The sequence below is a fragment of the Uloborus diversus genome, chromosome 6 (genome assembly GCF_026930045.1).
Source record: "Uloborus diversus isolate 005 chromosome 6, Udiv.v.3.1, whole genome shotgun sequence".
NCBI classification, from domain to species: domain Eukaryota; kingdom Metazoa; phylum Arthropoda; class Arachnida; order Araneae; family Uloboridae; genus Uloborus; species Uloborus diversus.
Window position 1 is genome coordinate 155,359,534 of NC_072736.1, and position 19,940 is coordinate 155,379,473.

The following is a 19,940-nucleotide window of genomic DNA, read 5'->3' on the forward strand; positions in this document are numbered from 1 at the left end:
ATTGTTTCATTTGGTCTGGGAATACCTGAAACTAAAGGAATAAAAGTTACCGCGGGGAATGATGTTTAACCTAAGTAAACAGCGAAATGAAAAATGACTTCATTTTTATCTTGTCATTTCAGTTATTAGAGCTCGAATTCTAGTCGAAAACGATGAATAAAAAGAAATGCATTGTTTTTAAAATAACGAGAGGAACGTTTGAGATGGAAAATGGGAGTTATCAAATTACTAAGGGAAAATATTTTATGCTCTCCAAAAAGTTTAATTTTATATTCAAACTAGCGGTACTCGCACGGCTTTGCCCGTAGTAGAAAAATTAAAAAGTCATTTGGTGCGCGTTTATATTTACAAATAATGGATGATGAATTTCTCGCCAATTTGCTATGTTAAATGACTCGCCCATGTTTCGGTTCCACATTATGATAATTTGGTAATTTACTCGTCCAAGTTATGATAATTTGTTCGGTAAAATGTTCTTAAAATTGGAATAGAAAAAGAACAAAATCGAATTTTCGAAAAACCGCTTCGAGGTGCACACCAACCTACTACAAACTAATTTTGTGCCGAATTTCATGAAAATCGGCCGAACGGTCTAGGTGCTATGTGCGTCACAGAGATCCAGACTGGGAGACTTTCAGCTTTATTATTAGTTGAGATTCCTTATATTCTTTACATTTTAAAATACTTTTAAGTTTAATTTATTACGTTAAAGTTTATATAGAGAAAAGCTCATTTCTACTATATTCTCCTATTCATTTATCTGAAAAAAAGAAAAAACATCTTACGTGAATTGTGCAACTGATTTATACGAGTCAAACAACTGAATTATACGAGCCAAACTGACTTACATGATTCAAACAACTGAATTATACGAGTCAAACAATTGAACTATACGAGTCAAACAACTGAATTATACGAGTCAAACAACTGCATTACAGTAGTCAAGCAAACTGAATTATTTTAATCAAGGAACTAAATTATATTTTATCAAGCACTTGCCACGCATCTAAATTATTCAAGTCGGGCGACTGAATTGTGGGACTTAAATCAATTGAATGATATTTTTGTATCCTTCACATTCGTAATTTTTCAACGGGATGAATGTTGAAATTAAAGAAATAGAAGTCACCACGGAGTGTAATTTCAAACCTTCAACGGCAAAATGAAATATGACTTCATTTTATCTTGTCATTTTAGTTGTTTGAGCTCAAATTCTAGTCGAAAACTATGAATAAAAAGTAATGCATTGTTTTCAGAATAATGAAAAAATCATTTGAGATGAACCAGTAGAAGATATCGAATAACTAATGGAAAGTATTTTATGCTCTCCTAAAAGTTTAATGTTCATATTCCTAAATTCTTTACATTTTAAGACATACTTTCAAGTTTCAAATATGTCATTGAAATTTATACACACTGTTAAAAATTCAGGAAGATTTTCTGGTAATTGTTACTGTAAAATTGCATCGCCGACGCATCGCTGATTTTTACGGTAATTTATACCGGAGAAATAAGCGATCCCAGCGCCAACTGGTTGCTGTGGCCTACCGAGGAAACCGTAAAATTTTACAGTAACATTTGATTTACCCCCCGGGCGGTGGAACCAAAGGCCTACGGCTAAGAGGTGGGGTGCGTGCGGAGAAAAGTAACATTTGATTTTTACGGTAATAGTTACTGGCAACATGGATGCCAGTATCAATTACCGTAAATTTTCCGGAAAATTTTTAACAGTGCAGAGAAAAGCTCCTTTCTTTCATATTCTCCTATTGGTTTGTGTAAAACACAGAAGAAAGAAACAATCTTAGGTGAATTGCGCATCTGAATTCTACGAGTCGAACAACTGAATTCTACGAATCAAGCAACTGAATTATATAATTCAAGAAACTGAATTATTTTATTTAAGGAATTAAATTATACTTTGTCAAACACTAGTCAAGCAACTAAATTATACGAGTCAAACAACTGAATTACTACAGCAACGTTTCAACAAGATGCCCACTGAAATTAAAGGCATAAAACTTAACGCGAGGAATGATATTTAACCTAAGTAAACAGCGAAATGAAAAATGACTTTATTTTTATCTTGTCATTTTAGTTATTATAGAGATCGAATTCTAGTCGAAATCGATGAATAACAAGCAATGCATTGTTTTTAGAATAATGAAAGGAACATTTGAGATGGAAAATGGGAGATATCAAATAACTAAGGGAAAATATTTTATGCTCTCCGAAAAGTTTAATTTTATGTTCATATTCCTTATTCTTTACATTTTAAGACACTTTTAAGTTTAAAATATGACGTTGAAGTTTATACAGAGAAAAGCTACTTTCTTTTATATTCTCCTATTCGTTTATGCAAACAAACAAGACAGAAACAATCTTACGTGAATTAAGCATCTGAATTTTACGAGTCGAACTACTGAATTATAAGAGTCAAACAACTAAATTATACGAATCAAACAACTAAATTATATAAATCAAGCTACTGAATTATGGGAGTCAAGCAACTGTGATTGTTTTAGTCAAGGAACTAAATTATGCTTTGTCAAACACTAGTCAAGTAAATAAATTATACGAGTCAAGCAACTAAATTATGGGAATCAATCAACAGAATGATAATTTTGTATATTTTACAACGGTAATGTCTTAACGGGATGCCTGCTGAATTTGAAAGAATAAAAGTTACCGCTTAGAATGATATTTAACCTATGTAAACCGTGACATGAAAAATTACTTCATTTTATCTTGTCATTTTAATTATTTGAGCTCGAATAATAGCCAAAAACGATGAACAAAAAGAGATGCATTGTTTTTAGAATAACGAGAGGAACATTTCAGGTGGAATTACTACATCAAATTACTAAGAGAAAATATCTTGCGCTCTTCAAAAATTTTAATTTAATGTTCAAAATATCACGTTAAATTATACATAAAGAAAAAGTTTCTTTTTTACATTTTCTCCTATTTGCTTGTGTGAAACTAAGAGAAGAAAAACTCAACATGAATTGCGCAACGATTTATACGAGTCAACTTAATTATACGATTAAAAATTTGTGTTAAACTAGTCAAGCACTGAATTATACGAGTCAAGTAACTGAATTATGCGAGTCAAAAGGTAGTAAACTACACTCTGTCCAACACGAGTCAAGCAGCAATTATACGAGTCAAGAAAAAATTAGAACTGTATAAAATACATGCAGAGCAAGTTAAATTACTGCTGAGCCCTGTGTACTTTTAAATCAGTTTATACTATAAGAAATGATAAAGAATCCACTAAAAAAGAATTAAGGTATATAAGAAATAAAAACCTTCTCGGAATAAACCTCGTAAATACCATCACACATTAGGGAAAACTACTGAGACTTGACCTAATTTTCGGTGTTTTATTTCCCCCCCCCCTTTTTTTTTTTTTTTTTTGTAGAATAGTTAGAACAAAATATTTTAAAAAAAATGGTTTTTTATTTTGCACATTATTATGGCTAAAATTAACAACATAAGTAGAAATGGTACAACAAACTGTATTCCTCAAGTCTGCATTGGGTCAAGTGTCTCTAGATCAAGGCAGAGTGGACCCAGTACTTTAGGAAGACATGACCCCGTTCATGAATATAAGACTCATAGATATTGAAATTAAAAACTCAGGTTTTTTTGGTGATTTTTTGTTTTAATAAACGATACTTGTTGTAAATGTACAAAATGTTCACTCTTGAGGTGAAGTGCTGCATTTTTTAAAAAATAATCTTACTCCACATCAGCAGAAAAGCATAAGTCGAATTCAAAACTTTATCAGCTCTGACCTAAACAATATTTCATTCATTTTATTACTAGTGATACCCGCACGGCTTTGCCCGTAATAGAAAAATCAAAAGATCTTTTGGTTCGCCTGTATATTTACAAATAATGTATGGTGAATTTTCTCGCCAGTTGGCTTGTACCCATCTTACGGTTCCACGTTATGATAATTCCGTATCTCGCCGATTGGCTTGCGCCCATGTTACGGTTCCACGTTATGATAATTTCGTAATTTTCTCGTCCATCTTTTTTTTTCTTAAAATTGGAATAGAAAAAGAACCACATCGAATTTTTGAAAAATCGCTTCGAGGTGCACACCCCCATGCTACATACTAACTTTGTGCCAAATTTCATGAAAATCGGCCGAACGGTCTAGGCGCTATGCGCGTCACTTACATCCTACAGACATCCAGACATCCTCCGGACAGAGAGACTTTCAGCTTTATTATTAGTAAAGAAGTAAAAGTCCGACGAGAGGCCATGTTAACCTAGTCGGAAATCAAAGGCCCATCCCTTGAGAAGGCCCGGATCGGAATCAGAGTAGTATAGATTTAGGAAGTTTTAGGGGAAGGGGGAGGGGGGCGCTTTTGCCACAATCTCGGCGGTCCTGGTAACAAATCATTGGGCTTAAAGATTATTGGTATTTTAGTTATTTGTCAAATTAAAACAATTTATTAGACTAAACTCTTATATATTTTAGGTATTCATTAAGTAGCAAGGAAAAAAAACAGCCCTTCTTATTCATAATATTAGAGTTATTCCTAAAAGAAAGTCATTAGGCCTAAATCATAATATTTTAGATATTCATGAACAAAAATTCATTGCAAAAACATATCAAATTAGTCTTTGGATCAAATCGTCCTAGTTAGCTTGGGTCAAAGATCCCTACTTAGCTTTCTTTTGTTTACTTTAAATTTTTAGCAACTTAGATTAAAGTTACATAAAACTATTGCATATCAATATATAGCTAGGAAAGTAACCAAAACAAATATACTTTTAAAAATTAATTTCTTTCAAAACTGGTGGTTAAAATTTTAAAAAATTCAAAATCTTCAAACTTTACTTAAAAGGTGCAATATTATTTAGAACTGAAATTCTTGAAAACCGATGATGACTGAAATTCGACTGGATTCGACCTGAAAAATACTGCAGTGTGATTGGTCGACCAATAATATGACTTAAATTTTAATTAAATATCCCTTCTATAGAAAACATACCCATGGATCAAGTCTCCTTCTGGGTCAAATCTCCCTAGTTTCCCCTACCTTGTGGTAATGAACATTAAAATTTTAATTTCGTACTATTGTCTTGATTTAAATTCGTTATTTCGGGAAACTAGTTACTGCTTGTTTTTTCCCACCTTCCTGGCAGAAATTGGTTTCATGGGAGGGAGGGGGAACGACAACCCTGAACATAAATAACAATCGATGTCATTGGTCACTCAATCATAACAAGTATTGCAAAATTCATTGTCGATTTTTAAATTTAAAAGATAGGAAAAGTGAAACTTTTTTACGAATGTATAAAATTAAACGCACGCAAACACGAAAGAACAACTGGTAACACAATTTGCGTTTAATTTGTCGCTGTTTTGAAATAAAATAGGCATACTGAGTTCAAAACTGAAGGTAGTTTTCCTTTACCATGTTAGGAGTTTTCTCTAAACCTTATGTGAATATGACCACTTATCACAGGAAGCTTTTGTTCTCATATTGGTTGACATTATCCTTTTTAACCAAAATCAAATTTTTATTTTTCATAATAATATTATTTTTATGCAAAACAAATTTTAATTCACTTTATCGTCACGACAAACAATTAAATTTTCACGAAGAATGTATAAATACTTCCGTGTTCATTAGTTACATAAAAACGTAATTTTGCTGTACTGTATATGAAATGTAAGTAATTGCTGCTTGCCTAAAAATATTTCTTTTTTTACTATATTGTTTTCAAAAATATCCTATATTTTATGAGCTAGTCGATTTGATTCCTATGCAGCTTAAAAACTCAACGTTAAAACTGAGATTTATTTTTGGACTCAGATCATAAATTAGTCCAAAACAAGCCACAAATCTAAGACAGTCGAAACCTAATCGTTGTTTTTCCAGTGCAGATTTTGAACTTGGAACACTTTCTATGAACATTTTATGTAAAATGGCAAGTTTATTACGATCAGTGTTTGACCTTACAAGTTACTTATAGAGCCATTTTCTTTTTGAATGCATTGAGTTCATTAGAGAATGTCCAGGTATAGGAGTTTCTTATCAGGTTACAAAACAGGGGCGGATGCAGAAATAAATTTTGGAGTAGGCACAGGATGGCAAAAGTTAAAAAGCGATTCCTCATACAATTTTTCATTACTATATTTCCACGAAGTTCTTTTTAAATGGTTTTAGGCTCCCTCACTGTGAATAACCCATTCTATTAAAGAATCATTGGACGAATCGCGATTTAATGTAACTTTGAATCCTAAGGCAGTGAAGTAAGCTAGTTAAATACAGTAAAACCTGTCGACAACGATACTGTTGGGACCTAAAAAAAATATCGCAATAGACAGATTATCGTTATAGACAGTTTGATTATTCATGCTGACATTTTGCTGGAGCCAAAAAAAAATATTGTTATAGACAGGTTATCGTTATAGACAGTATCGTTATACACAGGTTTCACTGTATATCCTTATACACTGACCTTTGACCCCAATGTTATTCCTAACGGAAACCAAAAGTTATTTTATTAAAATATTCTGTGTGTTTTTTTAAATAACAGTTTAAAACATTTGATCTCTGCTGTTTTGAAATTAATTAAAAAACATTTAATGGGATATTTAAATTTGTTTCATCTCTTTGGGTGGAGAACGGTCCCTTTACTCCCCCCCCCCCCGCTAGAATCTGCTATTGTTATAAAAAGATTCATTAAGATTTCTTAACGTGTTATCAAAAGTAAAGACGTTGAGTTATGAAAAAATATTGAAATTGTACACGTCAAAATATTCTTTTCGAGCATAATTATAGTGTAAATGGTATAAACAGCATAATCATTGGTAAAATCATGCAGCAAAGGTATATAGTCACACTCGCTTACGCAAGCAAAATCTGGAAACTTAGTCAAAGCTCGAAATGGCAAGAAAATAAGAATTTTGTGCTGTCTACTTGGAATTCAACCAAATCACAATTTCCGTGGGTGACATCGTACCTTCTTTTACTTCTAGGAAGAAATGTTGGATCACAGGATAACAATAATCTTCTCTTATGCGTTCCCAATGCATTAATGGGGTTGTTTCCTTCAGTCAAAAGAAGTACTTTTAGTCCCTAAAATTGATAGAATAAGCAAAAAAAAAAAAAAAAAACATGGACCCAGAAATTTTTTTCATTTTCGCAACAGTTATTTTTTAATTATTTTTTTAAACTGTTCGATTTTTCAAACAAGGCGTGGTCTTGATGACGTCACAAATGATGCTCTTTGGTGCATCTTTGTACTGCGTTTCCACGTTATGATAATCAAGAAGCGAATTAAAATTGCGCTCTATGCTTGCTATCAACCATATCGTTTCCAATACACGTGAGTAAAAATGCGAATTAAATATATTGCTCTGTGAATGGCAACACAAAATGGCATTTCATCATTTGTGATGTCATCAACAAGAAATGTAAACAGTGAAAGCGCACCGATTTAAGTAATTTTTTTTAAATATTAAACTTAAACAAATTATTTAAAAAATAGTTAGATCATATGTTTTTAAGCATGTTCTTTTAGAAAAAAAATACTTTTAAAATTTTAGAAACGACCCCATTGTGAATAATCTTCCAGATTGAGTGACAAGAGCATCTGTATACAAAGGATTTAAAACTGAACTAAAGATAAAAGCTGGTGGCTGCACGACACTACTGTTCTTCGGCCCCCGGATGTAAGAATCTCCTGGAGTATTTTATCAAGAATTTTCTGCTTAAAGCTCATTATGAAATATTCTGGTAAAATACTTAAGCCGAATGCTTGTTTGGTTATCAATTGCTATCTGCATCATTCGTGCGTTTTTTTTTTTTTTATTATTTATTTATTTATTTATTTAATTTTATTTTTTATTTATTTATTTATTTATTTTATTTATTTATATATATATTTTTTTTTTTTGAAGATTGCACTGAGAAAAATGAAGTTTTCAAAAATGAGTACATTCATATTTTCAAATTTTCTTAAACGCCATTTTCTTGAAAGCCCATGATTTTCTTGAAACCATTTGTTTCAAATTTGAGTACCCATGTTTTCAAATAGTGTGCTGAATTTTTTCATACTCAAAAATGAGTACATAATACTCAGTTTTGAAATTATTAACATATTCGAAATTGGAACAAATGCCTCAGAAATGAGCACACATGTTGATTTGAGTATTTGATGAGTATTTGAATGTTTCAAATTTGAATACTACGTAGTCGGAGCAATTTTGACTCGCGATATGTTCACATTTGAGTACTTTTTCCTCATTTTTGAAATTGTTGTTCTTAGAGTGTGTTAGAACATAAATACCATGGAACACATTTCTGCATGTTTCAAGGTAACAACACAAAGGACCCAAAAGGGGATCAATTAGGGAGTGACGACTATCCCCGGCTGATCTATTCAGAGCATCAAGATAACTGACGGCTCCGGTGGTTTAGAGAAAAGAATGATATCAGTGGTCACCAGTAAAATGAAGGTCAACGCACCCCTTTCAATAGGCATAGCATGATTTTATCAAAGCTTATAGGAAATACTTTTCCTTTTTCTAACGCACGCTTTCTACAAGCGGGTGTTTGCATAAGAAGAATCAAAAAATTTTTTTGAAGGATCGTTTTGCATACTTGCTAGCCTTACAAAATAGGAAAGTAAGAGAAATAAAACGAAAAAGCTGAGACGTTTTTGTACTTCTGAAACCAGATTATTGCTAGCACAAAATTGATAATTTGTATGTTCTTGAGACATAAATTATGAAATAATTATAAAAACTTGTAATAATTCACAAGATATATTATTTTAATTTGCAAACTCATTGTTTAAAATTTAAAATAAAACACTGATTTATGCTACTATTATTTTTTAAGATTATTCACTACATTATTTGAATCAAGTTTATTTAGTATAGCAATCGGTTAAAGAGGGAAACTTTAAACACACACACACACAAAATAAATAAATAAATAAAATATTTTTTTTATAATTAGCATACGTACAATAATTGAAATTAAAATACATTAAACTGCGGCCAGCTAAGTTCTAACAAAAACAAAAAATTAAAATATTTGTTCAAAGATGCTTGAATATCTGCTTTAGTTTTTCCAAAATCATACTGTCAAAATTATTGTGCAACAAACATCAGATTCCTTTGCTTTACAGTCATTAGATTTTCTAAATTTTCGCTATTAAGATAAATGAAAATAAGCTATTCTTGGCAGCCACTGAGTTCTGAAACTTTTTAATTTCTTAAAAAGAAGGGAAAAGGTCTTTGATGGCAAGAAGCTAAAAATTGAACACAAAAGCAGGAGAATTGGCAAGTCTGGTTTTGTATTACAACTCACCCTGCATGCCGAAGGTACAGAATGATTGATAGAGTGATTTTTATACATTATACGTTTAGTTTTTATTGAAAATATAGTTTGAACCATAACTGAGTATCAGAATATGAAGATAATCACTACAATAATTGTATATTTATGTCGATAGAAAGAAAACTCAGATATTCAACGCAATATTTTTGTCGTTATGAAAATGAGAATGATGATTAAATTATTTAGGTTATTACATGGAAAAATGAAACTATAGCTGCTCTAGATTAGTGGAAACGACATTTATACCGAAAGAAATCAAAAAACTAAATGTTACTAAAAATATAACCAACTATGTTACTAAAAGAAACTGTAATCTTGAATTTATGTTACACTGATAAACCAAAGAAACGGCAGAGATAGTTTGATACTTTTTTCTGAATAAGAGAAATAGTGAAATCCTGTTACAACGAACTTCAAGCGAGCATAAATTTTGTTCGTTGTAACGGTAATTTCGTTGTATAAAATTTAAGTAATGTGATGGATGAGATTTAAGTCTTGAATAAAAATTTACTTCGCTGAAACGGGTATTTCGATGTATTGGTATTCTTTGTAACGGTATTTCCTTGTATTATATAAAATGAGTTACATAAACATGATCAAAAAGGTTTGGAGCAAAAGAATAAACAAAATGAAATAATGATAATAATAATAAATAGGTAAAAGTAACGTAAATAAAGCAAATCGTTAAAAATGAATTTTCTTGAATATGCGTTCTTTATTTACGTTCTTTGTTCATTTTCTCATTATCATTTTACATTAACAGTTTAAATAGGCTATTTTGAGTGTCAAAAAAGATGCCGAAATCTTTTATGTATTTCCTAGCAAACGCATCTTCATGCACAAGTCCAAAATTTATTCTATCAAATTTCTGCGTATAATGGGAGATCCTCAAATCCTTAATTTCTTTGAAAACAAAATATCATCCATCCAAAAAGAGTATGCGAATGAAAGTTGTAACAAGAATTGTATCGTTGGATATTAAATGCTGAACTAATATGTATTGTTTCATTCATTATGTGTTTCGAACACTTGAAGTAAACTGAACTCAACTATTATCTGTTAAATTATTTGTCTCTTACTAAAATTGTCTGAATAGCAGCTACATCGTACTCAGGGTTCAAAAATCCCCTCCGAAATTCTTCAAAACTATTCCAAAAAAAAAAAAACTTTTCGTTTTTTTTTTTCCTGAAAAAAATGTCTTTGCTAATTTATATTTTACTAGTGGTACCCTCACGGCTTTGCCCGTAATAGAAAAATTAAAAGGTCTTTTGGTTCACCTGTATATTTACAAATATTTATGGTGAATTTTCTCGTTGACTGGCTCGTACCCATGTTACGGTTCCACGTTATGATAATTTCATAATTTACTCGTCCATCTTATGATAATTTTGTTCTTAAAATTGGAATAGAAAAAGAACAACATCAAATTTTTGAAAAATCGCTTAGAGATGCACACCCCCATGCCACAAACTAACTTTGTGCCAAATTTCATGAAAATAGGCTGAACGGTCTAGGCGCTATGCGCGTCTCAGAGATCCTGACAGAGAGAGATCCGGACAAAGAGTCTTTCAGCTTTATTATTAGTAAAGATTTATTTAATGTTTATTTTTTAAATTTTAATTGAAAAAGAAATATTATTATTGAAGAATTGTTTGAAATCAGTGCTTTATCTACAGTCTTTATCTTCATTGTAGTTATTGCGAACATCATTTCTTACAAAACAATGTAGCACTTTAATACAAATTAACTAACGCTAACAGATCTATCAAAATTCTTTAAATTTGAAAGTGCCAAACTCTACATTTAACATATTTTATATTTGTCAAAAAATATGAATTTAATGATTGCTACTTCTAATGCAAGTACATGAGTACACTCATCCATTATTCTTCAGAGTTGTTAAAAATACATAAACTATTTAACAGGAGAGAAGGTTTAAGTGTACACATGAGATCTTTCCCCTTAATTATAATAGGTGCGTCAGCTTTTACTGCTCCTGTAATGTCCTTAAAGCAGCACCCCTTTGTTTAAGTAATCTATTGTAACGAAAATCAAAAGAACAAACAAATGAAATCAAATTTTGCTGATCGTATAGATTTCACGAGAATTTTTTTTCGAAAACTCTTCCCGAAACAAAAACATGGTTAAGGTCTTGATTGTACTAACTAATTTCTCGGGATTTTCAATTGTCAACAAAAATTTACTTCGTGTATGGTGCGGATTTCATTAGTTGCGCTATGACCTTGACAATGTTTACCTGTTTTAGGGGAGTTTAGTGAAAAAGAAACGTGTTATCGACGCGGATTCGAGTTGAAATATTTTTACAAAACTATTAAGAAAGTTACCCATCTTAACTCAGGGCCAAATACCCGACAGAGGTAAACACGGTCTAAGTCGGAGCTCAATTCATTCAGAGCCTCAGTACACAGTACCACTCGTTAATTTCAGTCCACTGGCGAAAAAATGAGCAAATGTTGTTTTTGAAGCGAATGTTTTCTGCAATGAGAGTTTTTTTTTTTTTTGATAAAGCATATATGTAGGATTAATCTCAATTACAGTTTTCGTCCAATCAGATGCAATCCTAAGTGAAAAATCAAGCACAAAATTTTTTGATTGGACTGGAGATAGTCTTACATTTAAATTTTTGGCTTAAAATGGGTATAAAATTGCATCTAAGAAACCTACTACCAAGATAAAACAGCAAGAAAGCATCATTAGGCATGAAATTAGGAGTGCAGTCAGCAGTTGACATCCTCCTTCCGATACCATTGCAAAGCTCTTCCCGTAGCTCGTGGAAGATTTAATAAATATCACGAGTGAATAAACTTCTCAATATATAATATAGGGTTTCAGTTATTTGGACACATTGACTACGATATTGGTGTATCTATTGCTTTCTTCCGAGTTCTCCAAAATGATGCGTTTTCCCTTTTCTTGCATATTGCGAATTAATAAAGAGTTAATACTTTATTAATTCTAACAAAATGTGATTAACATTAATTCCATAACTGTATTTTATCGAAAAATACCCTCATTGCGTAGAAATTAATGAGTGGTATTGCGTACAATGTGCAATCACACTATTTTTGTATCCACCACTCTTTGCGATGGCTATTTTCCCAGGTCGACAAGCTATCGCCTTTGTCGACAAGCTATCACTTCATCTACGTACATACCCACATTGCCTTACAAATGTTATTGGTTCATTCTTTTGAAGCCAAACAGAAATCACCTAATTAATGTATCTCATCATCATAATCTCCTTCAAGGATTAGGCATATAGCCTGTTCCGGCTTCTTGGTCGCCCCACCACTTCCTGGGCCTACCACGGTCTCGTTTGCCCCTTGGTCTGTAATAAAAGGCAGCTCTTGCACTCTCCCTCGTGCCATACGTCGAACATGGTTTTTCCAATCGTTACGATATTCCGTAATTTTTTCATTGAGGCTGAATACCTGTAATTCCCATCGAATAGATTTATTCCTTATTTTGTCTAGGATAGTGCAGTTCTTCAGTGATCGCAAATACTTCATCTCTGCTACTTGAACTCTACTAGTTTCTTGACTGTTCAAAGTCCATGTTTCAGAGCCATGTAAGGTACACCCCAGTAAGGTTAGCACCGCCATAACCTTATAGAACTTCAGTTGTGTTTCGTTTCTCGTTTTTCCCTTTAGGGTTCTTGTAAGGGTTCCACATAAGTGTTGAAACCTATGTAGTTTGTTTTGGACATCATTGTCGTGGTTAAAGGTGATGTCACATCCTAGGTAGTTGAAGTGCTTCACCTGTTCAATAATTCTGTTATCAATAACAATTTTACTTCTAATTGGCTCTTTACCCCATTAATGTATCTTCCAAAGCTATTTAGTTCCTTATAAAATAGATTGTGACGGCCAGTGATGTTCCCACTTTTTTCTGAGGGTATACTCCCAGTAATCCATTACGTACAATATGTGTATGCGATCATATACGTAATATGTCATATGAAAATTTTTGAAGCTTGAGGGTATACGCTTTGTGTCTAAAAAATGTTTGAGAGTGTATGGCGTATATGGATACATTACGGGAACACCACTGGTGACGGCAAATTCCGCGAGTTTTTCAATTTATCAACGAAAATTCATTTGATAATAATATTCATCAAAGATTCTGAGCTAAGCGTACATGCACTTGCCTTACAAATGTTAGATTTGGCAGCATATCTGAAGCACTAACGCAGCCAGAAATACCTTCTGGGTGGGTGGGGTTGATCAAAAATACTTTGGGGGGAGGGGGTTGATAAAAAAAAATCTTCTGGAGGGGTTTTTTGATCATAAATACCTTCTGGTTGGAGGGGATTTTTCGATCTAAAATACCTTCTGGCTGGAGGGGATTATTTGATCTAAAATACCTTCTGGCTGGAGGGGACTTTTTGACCTAAAATACCTTCTGAAGGGGATTTTTTGACCAAAAATACCTTCTGAAAGGCGTTTTTTTAAAATCAAATCAGCCCTTTCATATGCATAAACTACTATATTAGAACTTGCATTTATGTTAAAACCAATGCCTCTGGGGGTATTTTCACCCCTCCCCACCTTCGCTGCACCACTGATCTGAAGCAAATGAAAATTGACTCTCCAAACGTGGACCCACGGGGTGAACAGAAAGGGGTCATGATCTCCTCTTAATGAGACCAAAGAAATCATAAAAAGGGATTTTATGGACTTAAACTTCGAGAAATTACTAGGAGAGATTCGCGCTCCCCTATATATATGCACGAATACTTTATTTATAGCTAAACTTTCCTTTACGTGTGCTCGTATTCTAATAATGATCCCCCCCCCCCCCCGAAAAAAAAAGACAGAAGCCAAAACGGTTAGTACTTTTTAAAAATACCTTGTGACGGCTATTTCCCCGGGCCTTTGCATTTGTAAACAAACACATACTTCATACACATACATATACGCATTCCCTACAAGTGTTACGGGTTTTAGTATAAATAAACAAAAATCAACGAATGACTCGCTTTGCCAGAACTACAAGTTAATTATAAAAATTTAATTCAATAAATGGCTTATTAATTGCGTCCACTTATTCACGAGACTTTCCCAACTGTCAGCAAACAAATATTTGCATTATGTCACTACTACAGCCAGAATTTATTTTATAGGAGGGGGGAGGTCATAACAGCCATTACCTGCACAAATTACAATATTAGTATTGGCAGTATGTGTTAAAAATGAAGGTGCTGGGGGGCACTCCAAGTTCGCTGCGCCACTTCTTCATGTACATACAGTGCAATGTAGTGCAGTAGTGACAAATGTAGTCGACAATCCTTAGCTATATTCGCATGGGAGCTCATAGGAGCCCGGCTCCTGCCCTTCTTTTCAATCCAAAGGGATTTTTTTCCGGGGGAAGGGAGTCTAGAATCTTGAAGTATGGATATAAATCCCAAAGACTAATTAGTAACCAAGCTCCTTTTACCAAAAAACAAATAATGAACTTCAGGGACAGATTCATCGGACCTCCACAAGATAGGAAGGGGTTCCCATTCCCCCCCCCCCCCCCAGAGCAAAGACACACCCTCCTAAATACCACAAAGACTTCTCAAATATTGAACACCTAAATATTCAAAGGGAAAATGCCTCTCAAAACAACCTCCTTAAACATTTCAATAGCGCAATGACCCTCCCCCTTTCATGTTGGGTTGGCCCTGACATAGGAACCCCGAAGAGGATCCAAAAAAGATACATTAAAAATATTTTACAAAGTTCTGTTCAGCTGTAAGACTGCGTTGCGATGGGTCCCCGAACCACTAAATCCACCCACAGATGATATTAGTGAAGTTATCCTTTCGCAAATCTGCATCAATCCGAAATCAACAAAACAAATACTAACAAAAATGAAAACTTACTTTGCGGCTGTGTCTCTGCCATGTCGGCACTATCTCCGCTCTTGGAGGGCGAAATTTTGATGCTTTCGTTGGGCCTCAGGGTGGAAAAAGTGATGTAGGCTGTCTCCTTAGACGGCAAGATGTGGGCCAAGATGCGCTGCGCCGCTCGACGGTAAGGGTCTTTCAAGTGTCCAGAAGCCAGGGTGACCGCAGAACTGGACACTTTGGTTCTGAGATACGGACAAGAACTCTCGTTTGTCTTGTGCTTCCGAGTTGTGTCTTCAGAAGCTACATAGGTAAATTTCCCAACAAACTGGATGGTCAAAACTCAATGATACAGCTTCCAGGAAGATCCTTACCGTCCGGATCTTAAGTCAAAAGACTTGGCAGCCAGCTGGTCATTGTTGTTGAAAAGTGAGGGAAGCAGTAGCCTGGGGGAAATCAGGCACTCAGTAAATATAACCAAAGGAATTCCAATGTCGACGTACTCTGCAGCCTGCTGGACTTAACTATACATCGGTTACATTCCCCATCAGGTAAATATTCTTAAACTTTGGACCAAACTTGGCTGCTTAAAGTTTCAACAGGCTTTGGATTAAAAACGTATTTACAATTTAAAATGAATATGAAAATCACCAGCAGAAAAAATCCATTTCTTTGAGTTGCAGACGTCTGAAACGTTCCAAAATAGTGCTTTCCAAATGCTCGAGACGTGAACTTTCAGTTTTAAGGTAAACAAATCAAGCTTGACTGGTTTGAGTGGTGGACTGCTTCGATGGCTTGATTTTGCAAGTACGGACGGTCAAATAGCATGCGGGCGACGATCAGACTAGAGGCCCCTTGCGCGGCTGACATGTAAACTGAAAATCCCAGCAGCGCTCGTTTGACGTAAGCTCCGCCTCTCTCCGCGCTGATTGGTCGGCTGTTTGCAAAGTACCGGATCGGGGATGCAAGCTCCTAGATTAATATTTTCCAACTGCGTAGCTAACGCCGCCTGGGTGAAAGAGCAGGAACTTTTCTCCGTGCGAAATAGGTGATGAACTATCTTTATTTTTTATTTTAGGAAAAATATTTGTCTTTTTATTTACAATCAACAGGTGTTGTAAATATTTACATCACTTCCAGTTCGCGAGTATATTTTGGATGGATTTCTTAAAGTCAACTACAAATTGTTCAATTCTTTACTCACATTAAGATTATTTCTTTTATTTTGTATTAGTTTTACTTTTATTCACACTTTAAAATGTTTCCGATAACTTTAAAACTTCTCTAGTATAAAAGAAAAATAAAAAAATGCACTCACTACAAGATCTTTTTCCACTCCCACATAAGAATAACTCTATTAAATATATCCCTTGAGGCAATAAAGGTTTTGGTTTTACCCCGTTGGAAAAAAAAATTTAGAAAACAAAGAAGAAAGAACTGTTTGTAATTGGTAAGAGCAGGGCCGTCCCAAAGGGGGGGGGGCGAGCAGGGCAATCGCCCCGGGCGCCACGAAATGAGGGGGCACCGCAAGGCGCCCCTCGTTTCGACGGAACACGACGACACTCACACGAAATGATTGTATAAAATTAGGGGCGCCTTCGGCGCCCCCTCATTTCAGGTATCATAGACACACAAAATAGAAAATCATTGCAATGATTCTTTATTTTGTCCTATGGCACGAAAATATTCCTGTCTCTCAGTCTCCAAAACATTCGTTTGCTTTGTATCGTTGAAACAGATCCAATTTCTGAGAATATAACTGTTTAGAATCAAACAAAATGCATTTCTTATTTGTCTAGTTCTCACCAAATTTGCTTGAGTTCTGCCCCTGCATGCAGTGACGTAACCAGAATTTTTTTTAAGGGGACACATTTTTAAAAAAAATATTGATCGCATAGGAAAAAAGGTCAAAAGGTGTCCGGTCAAAATTTTGAAACTTTTAGTTTTAAAAGCGCAATTTTAGCCTTAAAACGCGATTATAGGTCGTGTTTATTGACGTTAGGGAAAGAGAGAGGGAGCTCAGACACTGTTTCCGATCGATTATTTTTTTTAAATAGATTGAAATCAATTCCAGCAAGTTTTCGAAATTGAAGTTTCAAAAACGCAACTTTTGACAAACTTTGAAGATTTTATGAATAGGAGGATCTGGAGCGTTTCTCATTAAAATTTTTCAAAACTATGGATCAAAAAATTTCAGCAGTGTTTTACTTTCAGGGGCTATCCCACTTAAATTTTTTGTGAGTGTCGTTTGAAAAACGCATTGCTTGTGATATTAAAGAAAGGCGGCATGGGGACCCTTACACGAATATTTTCTTAAACTCAAGTCTTAAAAGCAATTTGTAAGGCCATATTATGTAATATTAGAGCAGTGCTTTTTCGAAATTACAGCTCCAAAAATGATGCAATTCTGAGCAATTTTCGGTGTTGTTGGGAGCTTCTCCTTAAAACTTACAAATATTTGATGTGCAAAAGAATAATATCTTTGTTTATAACATATAAGAAAGCTGATATTAAATTGGTACAACTAAAACCAAAAAACTCTTGAAAAGAATCATTGGATGAGTCCAGATCGAAATTTATTTTTGATGTAATATACTCCGATAAATACATTTTCTATTTATAATCAGCAAATTATTTATTCGTGTTCTTAGTTTGAACAATATGAATAACCAAGTCAGTTTTAATTGTTTGTTTTTTATCTAGTGGGATAACATTTTACTAGATAAATATTTGAATTTTTAACATTTTTAACGAAAAGTTTTTGGGGCATTAATGTTTCACTATTAAAAACAGATTCAGTGCTTGCGTTTTAATATGTATGATGCATAGCCCTTTGATTGTTCTGTTTATCAATATGTAAAAAAAAAATCATGTATGTATTATGCGCTGGTATTATAACTAACTTGATTTTTCTGTGTATATAGGGGAGGGGGAGGGCGCCAGGAAACTTTCGCCCCGGACGCCATCAGCTCTTCGTACGACCCTGGGTAAGAGTATAACTTTTGAACTTTCACATCATTCGCAAATCTTTTTTTGTATCGAAAAACTAAATTAGAATAGAAGCAAAGCGAAACTTTTTAGCCAGAATTCAAATATTTTTTGACTTCACTGTCTGAAATAAAAAGTTAAAATTTGTGTTGGCATGAGTACAGTTTAATCCCGAATATCAGCGAGCGTTTTATCCGACACCTTTCACACTTTTTTTTTGTGAGGATTTACTAAATGAAGATAAATGCATCCATTTTATCAATCAACATTTTTATACATTTCTACTTCTTCCTTGCCCCCCCCCCCCCCCCCCTCCAATGACATCAAACCTTCCAACGTCATCGCCAACTGACTAATATTGAAATCTTATTTTCAGATAAACACTTTTTACTGCTTAAATCTATACTGCTTGCTAATTTTTAGATCTACGCAACTAACGCGTGTAAACCAGTGATCGGACCAGTCTGCTAAAAAAAATTCCCCTCACTGCCCCGATACGTTTTTGATGTAACCAAGCTTAATCTGTTTCAAAACATCTATTTGTATGACTTGCTTGTTCTCCCATGTGTATAATACGTTTGTAATAATAAGCGATTTTTTTTTTTTTTTTTTTGCTTTCGCATAACTTTTTTTCCAAACACCGTTTCGCTTTAGCTAAAGTTTAAATGTATGTACGTGTTATTGATTGCTTTTACCTATTGCAGCGGTTCCCAACCTTTTCCCCCTTGCGAACCCCTTCCAAACTCCGAAAGAAGTTGGCGAACCCCTTGGGTACTAGGTAATAAATAACAAACGAGGGGGGGGGGGGGACGCGCGCGCGCGCACACACACACGCATTGACAATAATATTGAGAGATTTTTTTTTAGTTTGATGCTGCTCCGTAGTTCATAACAAGAACGAAAACACAATTGCAAAATATAGAATTACAAATATTGCTACGAACTAAAATGATTGCTAAAAAATGAATACAAAACAAATTCACCGAAAAATAAACACAGTGATTATTCTGTGTTGAGCTTCCATCGACTATGAAAAAATTTTGAAAATGGGATATTTGTGGAACAAAGAGGCTCAAAAATAAAGTTTGGCTGACATTTTTCTGACCTAGGATACATTTATCTCCAACAACTAAATCAGAAATCAATTAAAGAATGATCTTTAAAATACCTTTCAGGGAACTCTCAGATTAACTAAATGAACTTTTTTTCTTGAAATAAAATGAGACAGATCTCTAGGTCTAAGTCTTCTTGAAAAGGACTACGAGCCTAACTGTTTGATAAAGATATACTGCGTGAATAAACGGCGTATATTAAAAAATAATAGAAGCGTCTATTTCCAATATACGCATTTACTCCAATTCTTACATAATTTTTACCAAGACAAATAGTTTTAAGCTCACTTACTACAAAAGAAATTTTCTACACAAATTTCATAAATACCTTATTTACATATAGCGCAAATTAAGTTGCATGGTTAAATTCCGTTGATTTTTTTTACTGGGTAAACCTCACACTGCCAAAATTTCAACCACGAAAATTTTCTATAGTAATTAATTTTTCATACTTCCCGTGGTATTCTTGGATTGCTAGCCATTCTTTCCCTTTTTCGACAAGAAAGCTCGAAGTAAATTCTAGTCGATGTAGTGTGAAAATAATAGCAACTAACAACAGCGTAATCTCACTTCTATGCATTTTTGACTCAACACAAAAGAAGAGCCATAGCT

The 19,940-nt window shown here is 33.9% G+C and overlaps 1 protein-coding gene across 2 annotated transcripts in view; it reads right to left on the minus strand.

The window, feature by feature from the left end:
• The window catches only part of LOC129223970 (insulin gene enhancer protein ISL-1-like), a 191,306-nt gene extending 175,948 nt beyond the window's left edge, over positions 1-15,358 (minus strand). For both annotated transcript variants that reach the window (XM_054858355.1, XM_054858354.1), the window contains exon 1: positions 15,265-15,358. In XM_054858355.1, coding sequence (XP_054714330.1) covers positions 15,265-15,286 — 22 coding nt within the window. In that variant the 5' untranslated portion in view covers positions 15,287-15,358. The remainder of the gene's footprint in view (positions 1-15,264) is intronic.
• Positions 15,359-19,940: the final 4,582 nt, after the last annotated feature.